Below are 24,255 nucleotides of genomic sequence, written 5' to 3'. Positions count from 1 at the left end.
AGAGCACTGTGCTTGTCCAGAAGCCATAGTTAATTTTTTTACACCAAAGGATAGGTTCATCATAATTACTGGTTTGAATTTATTTAACTTTCTTTCCAACCTGACATGGAAAACTGAACTTAAACTCTTATGCTTGTGTAAATGCAGCTCTTCATATCCATGCCTTGTTTAAAGGTTTTCCTTCCGTCCCCTCCCCAAAATATACCCCTTTGTAAATATTTTGTTTCTCTTTGCCATGAATTTGTATTTCATTTTTCTCAATTATAGAAGAAAATGTATCCAAGTAGAATTTGTCTTCACATGCGTTCCACCAAAATTAATTTCAAATGATCACTTTGCTCACTCACTCTATTCAAGTTGTGTCTTTTTTTCTAGCCCGTGCACTAACAATATTTTAGTTTATTTCAAATTGATCACACATATGCATTCATGATATAAAAGCCTAGTATATATTTCTCTGATGTAACATATCTTCCAAATGTCAAGGAGAGTAGGGTTTTCCAATGGCTTTATCTTCTGCAGGCAGCCATATGTGGTGCTAATGGGTATGAGAAATATCCTGTAACTCAGCACAACTTTTAAAAAGTTGTGAGGTTGACTATTGATCAACCATATTTTGATCCTTTAGAATTATAAGCTATAACATTTTATTATTACAGCATATTTAAAGATTTAAAAGACCTTATTTTAATCTCATGATCTCATGGATCTCATGAGATTAATGATGATCTCATGATAATTTTGTGAGATAAATCAAGCAAGTGTTTTTATGCTTACTTTTACAGATGTGTAGCACAGACAGAAATATATTACTTTTCAAAGCTTACATAAAAAGTTGGAGACAGAGCTGGAACTAGAACCCATGTCTCTAAACTGCTATATCAGCCTGCGTTATTTGTTCCCTTCACAGATCAGCACTGTGGGTCAATGATGTGTCAGTCTTAATGGCTTCCAATTGTTTTTATGATGGTCACCTTTGAAACACACAGAGAGAATCTCTATTTTCCTCAGTGCCCAGTTTGAATTGAGCTGCACTAGAGAAAAGACAGTTGATATGGACAAAACCTTGAAAAGATCCTTAGCAGAGTGCCAGGAGCCCTTCTTCAATGGCAGACTCTGAGGGAGTGGCGTGTAGTTTGGTTAATTGCATTTGAATTCTCCAGATGTTCTCTCTCTGGAAAGGTGGACTTGCTACTACTGTTTACCATACACATTAATGAAGACACACAGCTCTTAGAAACATTTACCTCTTCCATGATCGACCCAAAGCTCAACAATGAGAAAAGCTTTCTTGGCCAGGCGCCTTAATCTATAATTACAGACACTTACGCCTGTAATCCCAGCACTTTGGGAGGCCGAGTTGGCCCATCACGAGGTCAGGAGACCAGCCTGGCCAACATAATGAAACCTCATCTCTACTAAAATACAAAAATTACCTGGGCATGGTGGTGCACGCCTGTGATCCCAGCTGCTCGGGAGGCTGAGGCAGGAGAACCACTTGAACACAGGAGGTGGAGGTTGCAGTGAGCCGAGATCTCACCATTGCACTCAAGCCTAGGCAATAGAGTGAGATTCTGTCTCAAAAAAAAAAAAAAAAAAAAGGAAACACTTTCTATCATTTACCATGATTTAAAACAAAACAAAATTAAAACAGGCAACACACAGATATATGAACACGTACACATCAAAAGATATGCCAAGACTTAGGCAGACTTTTTTCAAGCAAAAATCTGGCTGCTACCAAACGTAGATTTAACGGAAATTGCCTTCCCAACTCAGTTCTTTGACTCGTGTTTTTTATTTAAAAAAAAAAAAAACCACATATATAAATGTGTATGTGTGTGTGTGTGTCTGTATACACATGCACACACACACATATTTATACATATATACATACACATTCAGTAACAAGAACACCCCCTCAGAGCCTATCAAGAAGGCTCTGGGATAGATTTTCCTTGTCAAACCACTTGTTCTTCAGGTAAAATAACAAAGTAGTTCTTCACATATTGATGTAAAGTAAACAAACTGTCTGCCATCTTGAAAGCGCCAAGCTCTTACATTGGTTTAAAGACCCCATCCACTTTACATGAAATCATTTGGGTGATCCAGAAAGATGAGCCCAAGCCACCACCTCTCACTAGGCCAGCTTCTTGTCTAATAATAAAATCCTCAGCTACGCAGAAGCCGAAGACAAAACCCACTTATTGTTTGCAGTCCTTGGGTTTGTTGCTTTAGGCTCACTCTTCCTCTCTCATAAGCGTGCCCATACACCAGTTTCCTCTCTCTCTTTAATATGTCAGGAAGGGGCATTTCTCCAGCTTTGGGTGGTGGTAGGTGCAGTCATTAGCTGAAGCCATCACCTCTTCCTCCCTCCCTGCCCTCCCTCCTTCCAATCCTCACCAGGGGCATGGCCTCCTCTGTCTGGTGATCGTACCGGTTGCTCCAGGGCTGTTTGCTCCCACTTTTCTGTTGCGGTTGACGACACATGACAAACCTAACCGCACGAAACCAAACCCAGATTTTTCTCAAGAGATGTTCTTCTCGGGAACAAATAAGCATTCTGCCTCCTTCCTTAGAATAACTGGGTGCTTTAAATCGCTCCTCTCCAGATTTCACGTAGCTTCATTCTCCCCTTTATTCTTGCTCCTTTAAAATCATTCACTTTGGGGAATTCAAATGGTGGCATCATCCTTGACAAGTCCTCTAAAAACTACTGGGTCAACCTTAAGCAGAAGAAGAGTATTTTGTGACTGTATTTTCCCCTCTACCTTTCTTTTAAAAAAAAAAAAAAAAAATCATTTCCCTTCTACCTCTTAGTACATAACGGTAAACAAATCCTTATTGGAATTTCCACCATGATAAACCAACCTTAGGCTGAACTGGGCAGCTTGGTAACAACTAACCTGAGACCTTTCTCTCACCTTTTCTGCCCAGTCCCCTATTACGCCCACTGATTCTACTCGAGGACTTCTATGTTGTGTGTCCATGACTCCCAAGCAGAGATTAATACAATGATAGATATGCTGATCTCTGGCACAGAATACCTTGTCTGATTACTGGCTCTGGCCAGTTGGTCACTCTTTTCTTCCCTCCCTTTCCCATTTAAAAAAGTGAAACCAAAACCAAGAAATTTTCTTTCCTCAAGATGCAGAATCACAGAGTGAAATACTCAAGATGTCAAAGGTGCCGAGACCTCCTCCACACGTGCCTGTCTTGCCTTCTCCCTGAATGCTGTGGGCACTTGATTCAGTCTGCGTATTCAGGCAGGAAGACAGAGATGGGCTGCGCGGGGGGGTTGATCTGGGAGCCTTTGAATCACTAGCAATCAGAGAACCCAATTCATTGTGATAACATCATACAATTCCTTTGACCCTACACCCGACCCCACCTGTCTAAAATCTGGGATGGGTGTTTGTGCGGTTAGCTGTTTGCAAGTGGCCATTTTATGACAGGAAATGACCAGGTGGTGTTAACCCTTTCCTTACCATTAAGGAAGACGGCAAGTCTGCCTACCCAAATTTCTATAGCATTTGGGGCCCAACCTAAGGAGAGGGTGGAGGGAGTTTGTTTTTAGAAAAAGAGAAAGGGTTAAATACTTCACTGAGGAACTTCATGGTTTTAAAATGATACAATCAGACTGGTGATATATCTTTGGAATACTAATACAAAAATTGTGTTAATGCTACTTTAAAAACGAATTTTAAGAAAATAAATTATAGAGGAAAATAGAATATAACCTGCATTTGGTGGGGGAATTATTGCCTATTTTTCCAAGTTTAACAAAATTAATATTTCAAAGTCCAGGTTTGAAATACTTTATATAAATGAATAGCTTTTTTTGAAAAAAAAAAAAAAAAAAAAAAAAATGCTTGGTGTCTACTGTGGATATATATGTATACCAGTATATATCTCTATACATATGTGTATATATATGTGTGTGTGTGTATATATATATGTATCCAACTTTACTAAATAATATACTGTACATATACACCCACCCTTAAACTTGTACATACTGTATATATATAAAATGGCCACATTTCTTACGTGTGTCTGTCCCCGGAAGGGTGGACTGATTGTTTTTGGATGTCTGCAGCTGTTACCTTGAAGGATGCAATTTCATCTTTCATTTATTTTTCCCCATCTAGACTGTATCAGGATAAACTGTAACTCCAGTAAGTTTTCCCTCAAGTTTCATTTTGTACTTTAAAAAAAAAAAAAACTGACTTTATTTTGTTTACTGTTTTATGAGCTGTTTTTTATTTAAATTATTTTTTCTTTTAACAATGGAGTTGGGGGGATCTGGGGCTAAGAAGATGGGGGGCTGGGTGAGGGTGAAGGGCTGAGTGTGGTTTGGGGTGTGGTTTCTGAAGTGAGGGCAGGTCCTCTTTACTTTCCTTGCATTTGCTCTATATGAAGAAAAGAAGGCAAGGGCACATAAATAATGAAATAATGAAAAATCAAGTTGAAATGGTAATTTATTGTTTTTGGGAGGTAACTCTGAGAGTGAACAAAAAGCTTTAGGGCAACCAGCATGCACTTCTCCACTACCAAACAGTTTAGAAAATAAAAGCACAGTTCTTGACCCACAGGTGGCTGCCAAATCTGACATTTCTTTCCTGGTATTTATCTCTGTTGGGAACTTCTAGCAGGGTGGGCAGATCACTGCTATTGGTGATAAGGCAACACTTTAACCAAAGACTTGAGACACACTCAGTCTCTGCAAAAGGAAGAACTGTAGTATTATTTTCACCTTATCCCATTCAGATACCCTGGTTGTTGAAGAAGGGTCCTAACAAGGCACAGGATAAAAACTACTCATGTATTTCTTCCTCTTCCTTAGCAGTAAACATTAACTTAAGTCAACATAGAAGGGGAATATGAAGATAAATAGGAAGAATAGGCACAAGAGAACGAATAGGCCTAGATGATGAAAGGAAAAAAGGAAGAAATATGCTTTGAGTACTATAGCATATTATATTAGGCTTATTAATACTAACTACTGTAACAAGCAATCACAACATTATAATGGCTCAACAAAAGAAGGGTTTATTTCTTGTTCAGTCAAAGTCCAATGCTAATTGGTCAGTTTTCCCAGACAGCTCTCTTCAAATAGGTAATTCAGGGATCTAGGATCCTTCCATGAGGTGGGTCCACCACCTCAGAGTTCTTTACTTCTGGCTGTATTCGTAGGGAAGAGAGAGAGAGAGAGCTTGGGTGGTTGTGCAGTAGGTTTTATTGCCTTGCCTGGAAGTAACAAACATCGCTTCTACCCATATTTGGTTTGCTAGACATGAGTCCATCCTACATGCAAAGGAAGCTGGGAAATTTAGTCGGCTAGTGCACCCAGGAGAAGAAAAACTGGATTAGTTGATATCTAGCACATGTAATTCTCCATAGTATCTCATCATTTTTTAAATCCTTTCCTCACTAGGGTCTTTCTGTAGGAACAAAAAGGAAAAATCCAACTTTTACATTTGGTTTACTTTTTGATTCCATCCTAGTAAGTCTTTTATAGGTACTAGTTTAAACTTCTTTCTTGGTAGAAGATATATTATAGGCATGACAAACTAATAAAGCCCAATTCTACTTTTTGGGGGGCAAATGTCCCATCTAAGTTAACACAAAAAGAAGAGATTTAAAATATCGATATAAGCAACTGCTTACTAAATAGAGTGCTTTATCCTTGTCTTGGCATCACTTACAGTTATTTTAAGCAATGGCCTATTTTCTGTGTTTAAATATTTCTAATTAGCCAGAAATTTGTCATGATATTTAGATCATTAAAAGCCTAATTGAAACATCCTTTCTCTCCAAAGCCTGGAGTTTTCTGTTCCTGTTTTTTTGGTTTGTTTGTTTTTTTAAGCAGCTTTATTGAGAAAAAATTTTCATACCACTACATTTACCCATCATAAACCTACAGTTCAAGGACTATAATTAAACTTATAAAGTTGTCCAAATATCACCACAATCACATTTTAGAACATTTCCATCATCCCCAAGATTTCTTTTCTGCTCATTTGTAGCTAATCCCTGCTCCTACCCATGGTCCTAGGTAACTATTGGTGTGCTTTGTTCCAATAAATATGCCTTTTTTGGACATTTTATTTAAATGGAATTAGACAAATTTGTATATAGTCATTTGTATCTTGCTTCTTTAAAAAATTTTAATAGCATTTCTATGGAAATATTTTCTCTTTCTTTTTGCATTGGTTTTCAGAAGGAAATAAGGTGGAAACCCAGCATGAATGTGGAAAGCCTCGTATCCGAAGCTACATCTAGCATCTTCTAGCTTCAGAGACTTATTTGGAGAACAGGGAACTGAGGCAGTTATTTAATCAGGATATCAGGATTTGCTTTTGCTGCTCTATCCACGCTTTCTCATGAAGTCAATCCCATATATTCCACATGATCAGCCACAAAAAGTCATCATAAGATAACTTCCAGGATTATCTCTATTGGGAAGACAGTGACACAGATGACAGCAGGTTTTTTTAATCTGATAAAATATTTTCTATTTACATCTACCAAAAACAGCATTAAGAGGAAAGTATGTCAGCAACATTATATTCCCAGCTTTGATCACAAAATATAGAAAGAATATAACTGATTTCAACTCAATACTTACATAAAGAATCAAGATTAGATTTTGGAAATTATTTTTGAGATTCTTGCCATAAACCTTTAATTTGCTAAGAACATTAATTTTGTTGGAAATTTAATATCAGAGAAATAATACAGTGCTCAATGGTTGAACGGTGTTTGACTAGAAAAAACAAATACACATGGGTCTTTTAAACTAATCTAACACCTTTAGAGCTAAACAATGTAACCATGTATCTAGGGTTATGTAGAGTCACAAAGTAAATATAGTTCATTTTTTTCTGAAGCTAATTTTGATTGTTAATATGGAGTAAAAGTTTAAATTGAAACCAAATTGATATATTATGCAGAAGAATGCAAATAAGCATAAATCTTTAAGAAAAAAAAACATAAGAATTCAAAGACATTTCATTTTTATTGTGAATCTTCTATATTTCATCCCTGGTATTATTGGCATTTGAGTGGAAAAATTTGAGAAGACTATGCAATTAAATTTGGAGAGAAAAAGGGTATACGTGATCCGAACTTCTAAGCCCCTCTTCTTATTGACTCCATGTCAGATTTCATAGCTTGACCTGTTACAGGATCTCACATTGTCTCCGTAATAGGTGTGTCAGTCCTTACTCTTATCTGATTTTCAACTGTGAGGGTATTTACACCCTGGGTTTGAAAGGGAGGAGGCTTTCCCTCAGCCTTACCTCTTGCTGTTATTTCAACAGAAGTCATAGGGTACCTTGCTTAATTTTCAAAACAGAGCTTCTTTTTTTTCCCTTGAAGGGAAATACTGAATTAAATTTAAATCAAGGTGGATTATAAGTTTGTGAACTTTTTCAGTCATTCTTTTTTAGAATGCCTGTCTTCTGAAATATCACTTGGGTAAAACACTGAATGACATCAGCTATTTTTTTTTCCTCTTCATCTGTCATAAAATGTTGTTTGTTCTGGGAAATGGCTATTTCCAAGGCATTCTGTGGCACTCTTTAATGGAGACAAGAGCATGAAAAAGAAGGATGATCTTCCAGCATCAAGAGAAAACAATGCGCCATGAGAGAGAATGGTGATCTTGAGGGGAAAAAAAGCAGTTTTTTTCTAGCCTTCTTCCTTTTGGCTTCACTTCCTGGCCCTTTTGTCAGAGACTATGGCCCAGTTCCATGCCAAGTATTTCCTACCAAGAAGCAAAAACAATTTTCTAATCAGCTGTTCTTTCTCCCTTTCTTAACTTCTCTTTTTTAATACTTTGTCTTTCCTCATGGTATCTATGATATATGCATTATTATTCATTACAAATCCTACTACTCCTGTTTTCCAAATCCTCCAAGAATACCACACCATAAATTCCTCTCTAGTTACTATCAATAAACATATATTAGAGAATGTGCAAATCAAGGTCTTTGGTTGAATCAAGTTTGTTGCTGAATTTGATTCATCTGGCAGGAATGTATTTAAAGACACTTAATAACTATAGTTCTAGCTTAGAATTTATTTTTAAATTGCAAAAGAACAACAGAGTTGGCAGCCATCATGGTGAATTGAACTACAGGGTGACCTGGAACACTACTAAAGAAAACAGAACTGGCCTGATGTGGTGGCTCACGCCTGTAATCCCAGCACTTTGGGAGGCCGAGGCAGGCAGATTACGAGGTCAAGAGATCGAGACCATCCTGGCCAACGTGGTGAAACCTCATCTCTACTAAAAATACAAAAATTAGCTGGGTGTGGTGCTGCGCACCTGTAGTCCCAGCTACTTGGGAGGCTGAGGCAGGAGAATTGCTTGAATCTGGGAGGCAGAGGTTGCAGTGAGCTGAGATCATGCCACTGCACTCCAGCCTGGCGACCGAGTGAGACTCCATCTCAAAAACAAAAACAAAAACAAAAAGAACCAGGGCTGTTTTCTGGAGAATTTCTGGTGGAAATGACCTGTTCCTATGGCTCTAGTTCCGTAAGGCTGGCAGTAACCTAAGAGGCATGCAGTTCTGAAAACAGGTATGAACTTCTCGTTAGTGTCATGAGTGTGCAAGTGAAAGTATGGAAAATGACTTTTTGACCTTGTCAGATTGTGCCTCTGCCCTGCAATTTCCTAGCCACTAATTTATTCTATCCCTTTCAAGCCATGTGCAGTATGAATGAATATAGAGAACTAATAGTAATTAAATATAGATAGCTTGAATTAATATAGTAAACACATATTAATCAATTTCAACTTTTTCTTTTTCTATTTCTCTTTCCTCTCAAACACTAATTCTTCTGTGTTGTGGCCATCTTCATTATCTTTCTAAAATGGAGTGTATATGTGGCATGGGAATTGTGAGTTTGTGTATATGCCTGATTATTTAGGTATATGCAACAGTGTCTCTCTCACTAATTACTTTGAACCTGAAGACCCACTAATTTATCTGTGACAAGGTTTATTTTTTCTTCTTAGACACAGAGGAGAAAGGAAATAGATTGCTGTACAAAAATATATTGACCTTAAGACACTCAAGTGCCACAATAGAGTTATTTGTGTCAGAGAATAGCTTTGATGATCTTGTGTATTCTCTATATATGCTGATGTCTTTGATTCATCATAAAGGTTCACAGTAATCTCAGAGATGTAGGAAAATAACATCACAAAGATATGACATCTGCAAATTTTATCTCCCAAGGCTACTAGTGTTTGAATATTTCTCCTCTTGGACTTGCTTGGATAATTTCTTTCTTTCTTTCTTTCTTTCTCTTTCTTTCTTTCTCTCTCTTTCTTTCTTTCTATCTCTCTCTCTCTCTCTCTCTCTCTCTTTCTTTCTTTTTTTTTTTTTGCCTTTTCCCTTAGCTTCTCTGCCTTAAGTTTCTAAGCAGACTCCATTTCCAGTGCTTTGGAAAAGTCAACAGCATGTGGGTGGTTGTTGCTTAATTTAGGCATAGTTTAGTGAGCTGCAGTTTATTATACTGGACTTATGGTTTTCTTCTCTTTCTTTTACTCTGTCTTTCCTCTCCATGGTACCAGAATATGCTATTTCATCTTTATGAATGGTTTATCTGAGAATCTCAGAGCCGAATTGTTTAGCTCTTTACTTTAACTCAGAAACTCTTGCCTCAGACCAATAAGGAGGGCTGACTTCTTCACTATTAAGTCATTCTCAAAGGAAATTGTAGAACCCTCTTTGGTATCCATTTTAAAATCAAGTAATCATTACTGTTAGCCATTTACCTGGTGATACCACTTATTAGAATTTTAGCGGAGATGGAAAAGCAAGAGCCTATGTATAATAATGTATTCTCTGTCAAACTATAAGCAAGCTATAAGCATTACACTTGAGAGTTCTTCTCTTCATAACGCATATTTTTGCTTCTTTTGGTATGTCATATTTCTTGTAACACATAGAACACTTCAGGTGTAACAATATTTAATGTATCAATAACAGCCAGATTTTAGTATGATAGGATGCTTCCTAAACATATAACATTAAACACTTCTTAATAAATATTAATTCAGATTGGTTTATTTTAAAATAGTTAATAAGATTATACATGGAACAAAAGGCAAAATAGTAAAAATTCTTCCCACTCATCATATTCCTCAAACTCCTTTTCCCAAAGGCAACCAAATTTATCAGGGATTTTTGTATCTTCTTTCGGGGATAGCCTATGAGTATACAACATATAATTATATCCACATTCTTCTCCTCTTTCTTCTCCTTGTCTTCTTTCTGCTCCTCCTCCTTGACATAAATACCAACATACTTTTCCACATCTTACTTATTTTTCCACTTAAAATGTCTTAGAGACTATTCCATGTAAGAATATACAGGTTTATTTTATTCCTTCTAATGGCCACATAACATTTCATTTTAGAGGGATGCTATATTTTATTAAATCAGCACCCTACATTTAAATTTTTCTCAGCTTTTTACTACTAAAAATGTAAGAAGTATATACTTTTGTTCATTAGTTAATGCATACATGTATAAGAAGGTCTATTGGATAAATTCCTAAAAGAATTGCTGAGTCAAAAGACAAGTGCTTTATAAATATTGATGTATATTACCAAACTGCACTCCAAAGAGGTTTTACAAAGTTGTATTCCTACCAGCAATATATGTGTTTGCTTCTCCTCACTCTTGTAACACACATCATATTATCAAACTGTATTTTCATTTTCTTAAGATAGCTTTGCAAAATGTTGCTGTCACATATTTATTTCCCATAAATCTTTTCCTTCCTTCCTTTTACATCTTCAAATATACATAGGGATCATTGTCATTCATGACTTTGGTGACCACTTATATCAGAAATCTTTTAATAGCAATCTGCTATAGCAGCATTTCATATGTTAATCTTGTTTTAAAAAACGGGGATATTGTAGAAAAGTAGCAATATGTTATAGTAATTTTGTGTAATTTAGCTCTTATATTACTATTGATCTGTGTTGAGATCTCTGCACAGACAGACATTTAGTGCAATTACAAAGAGCAAGGAGGACACTGGAGCCAAATAGCCTGGATTCAACACTTGCCTATGCCACAAATGAGCTACATGTCTTTGACAAGTTACTTCAACTCTTAGTTTCCTCAATTGTAAGTTTCATATGAAATTTCAAAAGAATAAAGGGAATGGGATCTAGCACCAAATTAAAAAGTAAATGTGATGTGAACTTGAGGCATTAATTTACAAATAAGTGGTTTCCAAAAGAGAGTATGCTTTGTCTCATCAAAGGAAGAAGCAGGGGAAACAGCAAAAGAGGAGGAGAGAAAGAACTTAAGTTAAAAGCACAAGCCCTCATAAGTTATGTCTTAGTCCATTTGGTGTTGCTATAATAGAATACTTGGGGCTAGGTAATTTATAAAGATAAGAGGTTTATTTGGTTCTTGATTCTGGTGGCTGAAATGTTCAAGATTGGGCAGTTGCATTTGGCGAGGGCTTCACGCTGCTTCCACTCATGGAGGAAGACAGAAGGGGAGCTGGTGTGTGCAAAAAGATCAAATGGTGAGACAGGAAGCAAGAGAGAGAAACCAAAGAATATAGACTCTTTTTAACAACCCACTCTGAAGGTAACTGATCTATTCCCATGTACAAAGAGAAGTCACTAACCCCTGCCTGAGGGCATTAATCTATTTATGAGGGATTCACCCCATGACTCAAATGCCTCCCACTAAGCACTGCCACCACAGAGGGGAGCAAATTTCAACATGAGTTTTGGGAGAACAGACCATATCCAAACCATAGCAAGATATATGGATATAAACAAAGTTAATAGAGCTGCTGAATTCTAGGAAAGATTGCTAGACAAAGGAATAAATTTTTAATATCTGAACATCTTTACACTTGGAATTGAGGCAAGAAATTTCCACTTGGAATTGAGGCAAGAAATTTCCAGAATTATCTTGAGTTACTACAGATGGTAGGAATATCTTAAGTTTCATAACTGGTTAAAATGTTTAAAATATTAAATATTATGATCTATTGGATTATAAAGTATAGTCTAAAGGTCATGTCATTTGGACTACACTTTGTTACTAAAGCAAAAAAAACCAATATTAAACAAGAAACTTAAATTAAAAAAAATATATCTGAACATCTTAAAAATAGGCAAATACCCAGCCAATGGAGAAATTTTATATTGTTAAATATCAGGTTAAGAGAGGCAGTATATAGATTCATATAACTGTTTATCAATCACAGTTTGAACTGCTGTATTATGTTAAATTAGTGTACATGGTTTAGATATATAAAGTTAGTGTACCTAGTTTGGAGATATGTATACACACACCTGCACACAGAAAGGGTGAGAGAGAGAAAGATCTAATGCCAGTACAGCCTAAAATTTTTACATTGATATCTGCCACTGTATGATTTTTATGACTTGAAGCTACCTTGGATATAGTATATGCTTGGTAAATAATTGCTAAGTAAGTGAATGGGGTAATGAATTGTATCCATTGCTCTACCTTAATTTATTATTTATACAAAATTGTTAAGAATCAATATGCAAGGTACAAGCCTAAAAATTGTAAAGTACAATGTTTTGTCTTGTTGTCACGCAGAAAGGAAGAAAATTAACCAAGGAGTGAATTTGTCATCTTATCCTAATAATCTAAAAGAATATATATTACTTTCTCTGTAAAATAATAGATTTCTGACAAATAAATATTTTCATGAAGTCTGATTGGGCCATATTTCGGTTGGAAGTAAGTAAAATTTCATGAAGGAAGATGAACGTGTATCTGTAAATATTGCATGTTGTCATTCTTCCTTGTTCTTCCTCATTCACTTACTCCATGGGCTTTTACTGAGAGTAAGCAGAGTTCCAAGAGCTGAGTGTCATTTTAGGAATTTATACTGCAAATTTCCAAGGAAAATGTAGGAGGAATTCTCAGAGACTGAGTAGTTTCTTTCTCCCACCCTACTCTTCCCTTTCACATTGCCCACCTCCATTTCTTGTTTTTCTTGAAGAAATTGGACCTCAGATGTATGTGTCTCTAAAATCCAGATGAGTCTCTTGTGGATTTTGTTCAGGGCTAATTCAACATTCAATTCAACATAATGGTGTCTTTTTTCACAATGTGTGTGCATTTCTCATTATGAGGCCCTAAATGCTGGTTTACTTAGGGATTTTCCCGATTTCCTTTTTTGTTTTGATTTGCCCTCCTTCATCTGACCACTTGCTTGGAGCCTCGCAAGCTGTGTTTCTGCTCCCCTTTAAAAGGCTGATATTTCAGGGACTGTAATTTTGAGTAAAAATACTGTTTCTGTTTTCCCTCTACCTTTCCAAGATTTCTTTATGTACTCCAATCCATTTTATGTGTCTAATTGCTATAGTCAGATACACAAGGTGACAAATTCTGTAAGTGCAGTTGGTCCTCCATAACTGCTGGTTCTGCATCTGCAGATTCAACTAACAAAAAAATTGAAAATAATTTTCAAAAACAATAAAAAAATAACAATAGAAAATAATACAAATAAAAATACATATAACAGCTATTTGCATAGCATGTACATTGTGTTAAATATTATAAGTAATTTAGAGATTAGAGTATAGGAGGATGTACATGGTTTATATGCACATACTACAGGACACCATTTTATATAAGGAACTTAAGCATCTACAAATTTTGATATTCACAAGGGTCCTGGAACTAATTTCTCATGGACACCAAATTAGGACCATATTAGTTTCAGGCACAGTTTATATTTTGAAAATTAGGAGGTATTACGGTAAATTTAAATGGAAACTGGGCCTGAGAAATCCCTGAGCAGAACAAAGCCAGTTAGGCCACATAAATGACCTTAACCTTGCTGGATTTGCAAATAAGAGCAAAAGTTAATTTGAGCTACAGCTCATAAATACCTTATTCAGAGAAAATAGAATGTAAGCTCAACCAATCAGAAGCAGCCAACAAATTTATAATTATATAACTGGGACTTTCCAATAGGATAGGCCAAATAAGGCAACAGTGTAACTGTAATCCATTAAATATTTTCTTTGCTTTACTCCCCTATTTGTCCTATAAAAGCCTGCTCTTTGCATTCCCTCAGTGGAGCTCCTGAGCCACTTCTGATTTAGAGCTTCCCTGTCCAATTCATGAATCACTATTTGTTAATAATGTCTTTAAAATTTTTATTATGCCTCAGTTTATCTTTTAACCGTTTGACCTCTATGCGGTGTAGGATGTACAGTGACCATTTGGTAAGCTAATATTACTAACCTAAATTCTTTATTCTTGTTTGGTAACAAGATAAATGTATTAATGGATGTATTTCCCTTTCATTATGCCTAATATATATAAATTATATGTATAAAGTACATATATACATATATATGTAAATTGCAGTTGTTTTATGCATATCATAAAAGATAATATTATAATTTGAATTCTGGAGTTTCCAGAATAATTAGCCACAAAATGAAAGTCTGTTTACTGATTCAAAGCATCTCAGGAAACACAGTTTCCAATTTTGGGAAGAAAACTTTACAGACCAGGAGATGTTATTTCTAAAAAAAAAAAAAAAAAAAAAAAAAGTAATTTTCTGGCTGTTCTGTTGACTTACTAGAATCACATAGATTTTTAACTCTGAGTTTATTAGAAGTTAGGGAAATAAAACTAAGAAGATTTTATACATTTCTTTCTCAAAATTAAGCTGTTTCAGAGGAAATCTGACTATGTACTATCTGTTCACAAAATCATTGTCATCCCCAAGCCTGTGCCAGCCCTCTGTCAGCAGCACTGTCCTCAAAGATTCCTGGAAGGGACCCTGTTGAAAAATGAAAACAAGAGAGGCTATCAAGGGGTGCAAGTAAAGGTGCAGTGTTGAGTTATAATAATCTAAGTGTCCTTCCTAAATGGCTGAAAGTATATTGCAGTAGAAAAGTATTAAAATGTGTATGTGTCCCAAAAAAGAGGCAAAATGTAATGGAGATCATGTCCTCTAAAGCAAAATATTTGGATGGTTATGAACTCAGGATCCTCCAATAGGCCTGCTGGGGCACATTTTTTTTTTAATATCAACATATTACAAATGGGGAAACCAAGGCTCATGGACACTGAGTGCTCAACATAAAATCTCAAGGTGATGAATGGTAGGCGTGAGTCTTTATAAATTTAGTTTTATAATTCTTCATCATATGAGTACTCTTTTGTCCCCTAAATCAAGCTGTCTCTTAATGATGACACAGGACTTTGTTTTTAAAGGATTAATGGGGAAAAAAGAGGGGGATCACTGCAAAGGTACCGAATTAGAATATTTTTACCTAAACCGATGAATAGGAATGGAATGAAATTTATTTCTGAAATCCAGGAGATGACAGAGAAATGAAATTGGTGTTATCCACAAATGTGGGCAGGATAAAATCTAAAGCAATACACAGAGGGCTGCTCCTCTGTTCCAGTATAATCAAAAGTAATATTTGAAACGCAAAAGCGAGAGAGAGGAAGACCTGCTTATTTCCTGTGAGGGGTTTTCCTGTGATAGGAGGCACTTTTCTTCCTTTCCTCCCCCGAATCTGAGGGGAAGGAACTGCCCCACTGACCAGAGCGACAATGCCCATAGGACTGAAGGGGTAAGAGCAGCAGAGACGGAATGCTTGAAAGGAGCAGAAACAGCGTATGGCAACAGCAAATGTGTGTCAGATAGAAAGACAAAGGGAAAGGGGCACAAAGAAGTATTCACAATGGAGCAACACACACGTAGTATGTTTTATAACGCTGGAAAAATTCTGTACCTTTCCCATCTCACAGAGAAAAGAGAACACAAAGGAAGATGGATGAAAAAAAATATGATGCAGCCACCGGGCCGGTTATCTCTGGCTAGGGAAGGATTACCATTTCCTTACAAAAAGAAATTGATAATTGAAATTAAACTCAGATTGCCTAGGTATACCTGCTGGCAGTTGGAATGTTTAATTTAACTGCTCGGTTTACTTATTGACAAGCAAACTCCCTTTTACTAATAGAACCAACTTACAAAACTTTCTGGTCGTCAGAAATAGAAAAGCCAGATATGGTAACACCCTGATGACTAGTTAAGTACTCAGGTACTTATCCATGACTTGGTTTATCCACCCTCCTACATGTCTGATAGAAAACACGAGGGGTAGGAATCTCATGGTTAACATTTCAAAGGCATGAAAATTGAATACTAAGTGAAGATACAACTTCATTCTTTCCCCTCTTCATATCTTCCTGGACCCTTTTTCTCCTTTGTCACAGCAAAATAATATAGGCTACTAAGTCCATGCATAAGGATATTTACAATAAACATTTGACAATCTTTGCTATTGCTATATAAAGTGCATGTACTTGACAGGTGGCTACTAATTATCATAGTCAAAACAATAGCACTGAGTGATTTCTGCCATTATGGGATAAGAAGTTTGCTGGCATTGTCTTATTTAATCTCCACCACAGTCTTATAAGGTAGGTGTCATTAACCTCATTTTAGAAATGAGACTTACTCATACGGAGGCTGGGTGTGGTGGCTCAGGTCTGTAATCCCAGCACTTTGGGAGGCCGACGTAGGTGGATCACTTGAGGTCTGGAGTTTGAGACCATCCTAGCCAACATGGTGAAACCCTGTCTCTGCTAAAAATACAAAAATTACCCGGGCATGGTTTTGGACACCTGTAATTCCAGCTACTTGGGAGGCTGAGGCAGGAGAATCGCTTGAACCTGGGAGATGGAGGTTACAGTGTGCAGAGATCGTGCCACAGCACTCCAGCCTGGGTAACAGAGCAAGATTCCGTCTCAAAAAACAAAACAAACAAACAACAACAAAAACAAAAAGAAAAAGAAAGAAATGAGACTTAGTCATATGGAATGTTTTGCCTAGCTTCAGATTCAGTCTGTTTCATTCCAAAGCCTCCGCTCCTCACCATTGTATATATTGCCTTTGCCACTTGTATGCTGAAGTGTTAATGCCTAAATGAATGAAATCTGTCACTCTAGAACAAGTGCTGATGGTCCCATGAAAGAGGCCACTTCTAATCACTAATACCTCCTATCTCTGTAGGTAGTCTTTCTGAAGTCTTGACCTTCCAGAGTCAAGCTCCCTCAGCTCAGCTCTGTAGGCATATTAGTGCCCCATGCTTGTCATAACCAGTCTCGAAGGCATTGTCTATTTCAGTGACTGAAAGGTAGTTGGCATTTAGAGATGCATAGAAGATGAATTAGGAATCATTATTCAGGAACAGAGACAACTAAGAAGAGGGTTACATTAGAATGCCATAATTCAACTTATGTTTATTACTGATGAGTCACTCTCCACATGACTGATGCTTTGTTGACCTTCTCTTGGTAATGTTGGTACTCTCTGTCTCTTATCTCCTTCCATTGTACTCTAGTCCTCTAGTCTTAGCCTACAGGTGTGGCTGCTGCAATCCCCGAGGCTCTTCTACACTACCTCTGTGTCCATGCTTTGCTGTGTGCCCTATAGACCGTTTCTCTCTTTATCTGCCTTCGCAACAGCTGTCTGCTCATCCTTCATAACAGCTCAAGGGGTCACCACCTAGATGAAACCTTCCTTCTACTCCAGGCAGGTCTAGGTTTTTCCACCTCTAAGTTCTCATGGCACTTCGCACATCTTTCAGAACTCTCATCACAGTTATATGCATGGGTTTTATAAAATTGGAAAGGAGAACTTTATTTCTCATAAAGGGTTGCAGCCTGCAGGCTGGCCATCCTAGAGGCTGGGAAGCATAGCCTCTGGCAAAAGCTGAGAGCAAGCACATTGAGGTGATCAGGGGTAAAGGGAACTAGAATTTATGCTGAGCAGGGTGGCTGAATATACATATTTAATACACTATAGAAAGAGTCATGAATATTTATGAAAGGAGAACCATGCAAATGTGCAATTGAGTTTCATGCCTCTTCATGGATTACACGTTCAAAAAAAATAGCAGTGTTAGCATGATCTGAGGGTGGAGTTTTTGGCCCTCTGACATCAAAAAGTAAACCAGAGGATATGAAAATTGCCGGTGTATATCCCCCACAAGTCAGCCAAAACTGGTCCAGAGATGGTGGTTGGTTTTTAGGAAGGGATGCCTTGTGAAACTGATTAACGATAAAGAAATGGGTCACCTGCTTCTTCTTCTTTTTTTTTTTTTTTCTAGAGCTGGTTTCTGTTGCTCCTTAGGAAAGAATCCTGGTTAAAGGTGAATAAGGAAGTGGTATACTAAGGCATGAATATACTAAGGCATATCTACCCTCCCTGCCCATCATGGCTGGAAACTTAGTTTTTAAGGTTTCTCTGGGTACTCCTTGGCCAATAGGTGATTCTGTTTATTCAGCCAAGGGGCTTCAGGTTTTATTTTGAATTCTCTATTCTTTATGTGTTTCCATGGGTATCTTCAGGACCAACCTCTGGACTCCTCATGATTTGGGGAAATGCACTATTCATCATTGTATCTTCACCGTCTAGCACAGTACTAATCATATAGAAGGCATTAGTGAACACTTGTTGAATTAGCAATTGTAAGTTTAATGACTTGAAACTTTGAGCCACAGGAGAAATCTGTAGATAAACACAGATTTCTTAGTAAAAGGAAAATTATTCCATACTTACAAAGACAGAAATCTCAGCATATCAGATGAAAATACCATAGATTATCATAATGAGGGCACTTGTCCAACTCTTGAAGGGAAATATGTTTTTAGAAACCCTTATTAAATACTACAATGTCAGAAGGCTAAATTTAAATAAAAAAATGTGATTCCAAAACAACCTGAGCACAACGGGGTGACCACAGTCAACAATATTTCATTGTACATTTAGAAATAACTAAAATACTGGGATTGTTTATAACACAAAGAAATGGTAAATGCTTGAGGTGATGGATACTCCATTTACCCTGATATGATTATTACACATCATTTGCCTGTATCAAAATATTTCATGTACTCAATAAATATATACACCTACTATGTACCCACAAAAATTAAAAAGTAAAAATCGGATCCATCTTTTCCCTAAATAGCGATTGCTCAAAGAGACATTTAAGGCACAAATGATGTTTGTGTAGTATTGTTTTGCACATATCAAGTTCTAGGTTTTGTGTCTTACTCACCCTGGCTAGAAATTTATACCCATTCCAGGAGGCGGAGTTTGCAGTGAGCCGAGATTGCACCACTGCACTCCAGCCTGGGTGACAGAGCGAGACTCTGCCTCAAAAAACAAACAAACAAAAAAGAAAAAGATAAATTTATACCCATTCCTATATTCTTTTTACAGGCTTCTGTAAGCTTCAAAATGATCCTTAAAGAGATTGAAGATGATGACTCAGAGCAGAAAAATAAAACAAAAACAACAACATGGGTGGCAGAGTTGCATGATAGAAAGAATGGAAACTTCAGGTCCAGTTAAACCTGCTCTGCTATTAATTAGTTTTTGGTTTTGAGGTGATTTTTCCAAGCTGTCATTATTTGTGATAATAGCTACAATATCACTGGAGGAGGAAGAAAAATTTCTGAACAGAAGTATAGCTCCCAACCATATGTTTTACATCCCAGCATCTATACAGGCACCAAAAATCATGGATGTTCATATAGCCTTGTTTCTCACAGCGTGAATTGCTCTTTGATCATTCGAACTTGTAACAATGGAAACATCAGTTTAACCAGGCCTCCTGGGCACTTGTCTGACCTTTCTGATTTGTCAAATGGAATTGCTTCTTTGGTAAAATGTTTCATAGGAGACAGGACAACAATCTCTGTTTGATGAAGGTGAATGTACCCAAGATAATTTCTGGGGTTTTAATGGAAGAGTTTTGTGACAGCTGGTTTAGCATCTCATGTGAAATAAATTCAGGGCCTTTTGTCTCACTGAAAGTAAGGTCACATTATTAAGAGAGAAGATCTTCTTCTACCAAAGTCACAGGGATTGACTATTGAGTTGAACCCCAGAGGGGCTAATCTGTCCCTGATAAAGTTGAGTTGGATGAGTATCATGCATTGCATGTGTTTGCCCATGAAGAAATATGTGCAGAAGAAACAAGAACAATAATATAGGTCAGTATTTAATGAGGACTTACCTTGTACCAGATAATGTTTTCAGTTTTCACATGTATATGATCCTTTAATTCTCACAAAGATGATATGGAGGATGCAGGACCATTTACATTATTTGTGGGATCTAGTGCCAAATAAAAATGTGAGTTCCTTGTTCTAAAGGCAGAATGAAAGCTTTTTCATTTCTTTCTCAATCTTTTAGTTAACCTGTCAAACATAGGGATACTCAGGCAGCAACTGTAGACCCTCACAGGCACTCACGACCCCACCCCACGATTCTTTGTGTGGAGGCAGAAGGTTGCAGCAGTTGCTAGAGGGAGGCAGAAAAGTGAATGAGGAAGAATCTGTCTGGGTAGGCAAGAACATTCAAGCCAAGGCTCCAAGTCCCTGGCTCATGTTCCATTGTGCCATTGAACTTGAAAAAACATTCACACACATAAATTTACAGATAAAATTCTTAAGCATTTCAGGACAGTGACTAGAAAGCATTGAGCCCCAAACTTACAGGGTTCTAAGTGGCTGCTCTGGTTGCATACCTTTGAATATGGTTCTAAAAATAGGTAATAATATTATCTGAATTTTACAGATAAACTACAGTTACCAGAAACAAAGTTTGTTTGTTTTGGTGATGTGTTTGTCTACCATATAATCACTAAAACATACTATGCCTATTATACAAAATTTAGCTTGCTCTGTATTTTTGTATACTTTTAATACTACTGTTTTAAAATTCTTAATTGCTCCTGCTTGTCTTCCCTCATGGCTAAAGATAAATTTGGTATCCTGTGAACTGTTTTCCATCAAGGTTTGCACAACCGCATAAAACAATCCATCACATTTTCCTGGCCAATAGACACATGCTTTATTTCTGAATGTCAACGTTTAAGAGACTGAAGTCTGTGACTACTGTTAATTTTGATAGTAAAAATAAGTTCTCCCTGGTTTTGCTTATTATCCATTGAAGGTGTTATCTTCAATAGCTATCCATGTCTATGTCATGATATCTTCACTTCTTCCCAAATAGTATCTTCCTCGGGTGCTCAATTGTGAATGAAAAGTCAAGATCCTTGTCCATTTTTACTGTACCTCAGCCTTCAAAGGCCTAAACTACCATTTCATTTCTGTTGCTGATCATCCGCAAATAGAAGACAGAATTTGGATATTCTCACACCAATGTACCATTGCTGCAGAAATCCTTTGGGCTAACTGAGAGGACCAAAAAAAAAAAAAAAATACAAAAGAACATTCCAGAAATAATTACCCATTCACCATCTTTAGTACAATGCTATACAAAGAATCAATTTTTGATTTGTTATTCTATATTCACTTTTTCCTGACATATGGACGCATATATATGGGTCCAGTGAATCCCGTTCAAAGAGAATAGATGGTGGGAAAACTATTGGATGCCATCAGAGTATTTTAAAGAAAAAAACTGTCCTTTGAAACAAATTCTGCAGAATATTTCGAACAGAATAAGAGAAAATTGGTTTCAAGTTAATAAGTGAAATTGAAACACTTGCTGAGGACATAATAACTGCCATTCCTAAGGGCTGACAGGCCATGCCGTTTTCCAATGTCTTGCTGAAAAAAATAATTTGTGTAGGCTACCACTGAGCAGCCATACTGGCTTGCCTTGTTCCTGCCTTCCTTCTGATTTGGGCACTGAGCTGCTTAGCTGTCTCAGCCTCATGGCCAGGCCTCACTTAAAACAATGTCCGAGGAAAATGACAACATCCCTTCGGGGAACTGAGCTAGACCTCATATAGTATTTGCATTCATGGAAGAGCATTTTCTTGTAACTACAGAACACTTTGTTCTATTTAACAGCATACGTAGTTGTATCTGATTTTATTGCCATTGTCTTTAAAGTCACACATTCATTGTCCTATGGTTTGGTAATGTTCTTCTATTCAAATTGATTTGTAACCAAGAACGGGTTTACTTGGACTCTCTGCATCTAGTGTTGGTTCATGTCACAATTACCTGCAGGCAGCAACTGTTTATTGATGAGGATTTTATCATCGTTTTATGTGATTACATGTTAGTTTAGCTTTCTCTTCTAAATCACCACTTAGTTTATAGTTCAATATTATCGATCCAAGTGCTACCAGAGAGATTCTGTTGGTGGCATGTTATGTGTTTGGAAGGCAGGCTGACTTTCAACCCACACTCTCTTTTGGAGAGAATATTGCTTCAACTAACAATAGTGAGGCTCTTGCTTAAATATTCATCTCACACATTAGAGTAATTGGCATTAAATAAACTTCATATCTGAATATTTTCATTAAGAACTGGAGAGTTGGTGGTCCACTCTAAAATGTCTATATAGAAGGTGGCTAACTTTTTCTGTAGATGGCCAGATAGTGAATATTTAGGTTTAAAAGCCATATGGCCCTGTCAAAACTACTCCATTGTGCTCTTGTAGCACAAAACAGCCATAGACAGTATCTAAACTGATGGGTAAGGCTGGGTTCCAATACAACTTTATTTACTAAAACAGGTGGTAGGACAGATTTTGCCCAGTGGCCATAGTTTGCTAATCCCTGTTCTAGGACCTAAGAGAGGTACATTTGTAGAAATTACGTTTGGAAAGCAGACTAGCTACCCAGAATTCCAAACAATAGGCACATGGAAGTTTGGAAAACTCTTCATTTAAAGGATTTTTGAGTTCTAGATGCTGGTAATGCAATGCTGGACAAGACCAACATGGCTCCTCTCCTTATAAGATTTGCATTAACATTTTTGAGTGCATAAACATATAAGTGAGTTCAAATAATGCCAAATGCAATGAATAAAATTAAACAGAGTAAAGTAAATGCCTGGGGGTGGGAGGAAGTATAACTTTAGATAAAACTGCCCTGGAAGCTTTTCTGAGAAAATGATATTTGCATTTTGGACATCTGATACTTGACTGATGAGAAGGATCTAGTCTTGGAAGGGTTTGGGAAAGAGCATTCTGTGCAGAGATATTGACAAAAGCGAAGGGCTTATGGAAGATACATACTTGGTGTGTTTGAGGAATAGGAAAACACCAGTATGGTTGAGAAGGGAAAGGGACTGTTATCTCTATCTTGAACTGTCCCCATTAAACTGATCTATAATCAGAATTTTAAGTGAGTTAAATTCTCTTTCTGATTTACAATCATCCTTTCTTTTGTTCTTAGTCACTTGTGGAGGCAAATTCGCAGGTTATCTGCAGCCTTTCATGTCAAAAGGTAAATGTTTATAAATTCCAACTCACCATTATTAAACTGGGATCAAGCCAGTGCTTCAGTTGAGGGACAGTTAAATCACACCGTTTGAACCATATTTGAAGAAATGATGAGACCAGTGTATTAGTGGTAAGACTTGTGGGGTTAAGGATACATAGGTCTAATCATTTGAGCTATAGAGAGGATTTCACCATAGTCAATGGTCTTCAATTGCTAAATTGGGTAAAATAGCTTAACTATTAGTTTCACTATGGATGTCTAGAAGCCCAAAACTCATCAGTTAATTGAATACTGTAGACTGGGGGAAAAATTATTTTATCCAATCCCAAAAGAATCAACTCAAGTTTATTTTACAGAAAAATATTGCATCTAGTCCTATATTGTAATTTTCTGAAGGTTTTTAAAATAAAATTATTTTAAATCCTTTGTTGCTCATGGTTGTAAAAACACTAATCCAAAGAGAATTGCCAGTATCTAAATAAAACACCCTGAGTTAATTTGACTCAAAAAATCAAGTCCTTTGCCTCAATTAAGTAGAATGTGAGAAAATGGTTCTAACAGAATTAAGTTCAGCTCAGGGAAGTTAATTAGAGTGTCTTGCCTTGAAAGACAAGGTAGTTTTCTAGGCAATGGTATTTGGTAACAATGTTTCACATGAATGCAAAAAAATGCTGTGCTCTGTTAAGAATTGCTGAAAGAGACCAAAACTCTGTGAGAGAGTAACCTGTTACAGTTTCAGATAGCCAGAGGGGGAAATCAGTCTGAATTCATAAAATAGTATGTCATGGATTTTTTAAAAAATAAAATTCCTTTGAAATACATACAACAACTCACCCAAGATGTGTATGGGTGCATGTGTATGTTATCTCCATCCCAATAATGCTATTGGGAATATATAAGGCTGACATTACCATTTTAGTTGATTAAAATAAAATATCTAAGTTACTTGTAGCATGCTT

At 36.8% G+C, this 24,255-nt stretch overlaps 1 protein-coding gene across 31 annotated transcripts in view; it reads left to right on the top strand.

Moving 5' to 3' along the window:
• The window catches only part of NRXN3 (neurexin 3), a 1,690,724-nt gene that overhangs the window by 644,738 nt on the left and 1,021,731 nt on the right, over nucleotides 1-24,255 (top strand). For 23 of the 31 annotated variants that reach the window (XM_032180336.2, XM_032180330.2, XM_058429919.1 and 20 more), the window contains one exon: nucleotides 4,152-4,178. The exons of the other annotated variants lie outside the window; for them this stretch is intronic. In XM_032180336.2, coding sequence (XP_032036227.1) covers nucleotides 4,152-4,178 — 27 coding nt within the window. The remainder of the gene's footprint in view (nucleotides 1-4,151; nucleotides 4,179-24,255) is intronic. 31 annotated transcript variants of the gene reach the window in all.

Source organism: Hylobates moloch, unplaced genomic scaffold (genome assembly GCF_009828535.3).
Source record: "Hylobates moloch isolate HMO894 unplaced genomic scaffold, HMol_V3 SCAFFOLD_16, whole genome shotgun sequence".
In the NCBI taxonomy this organism is placed as follows: Eukaryota; Metazoa; Chordata; class Mammalia; order Primates; family Hylobatidae; genus Hylobates; species Hylobates moloch.
Note: the sequence above shows the minus strand (reverse complement) of the source record. Positions and strands in the feature narration are given on the sequence as shown.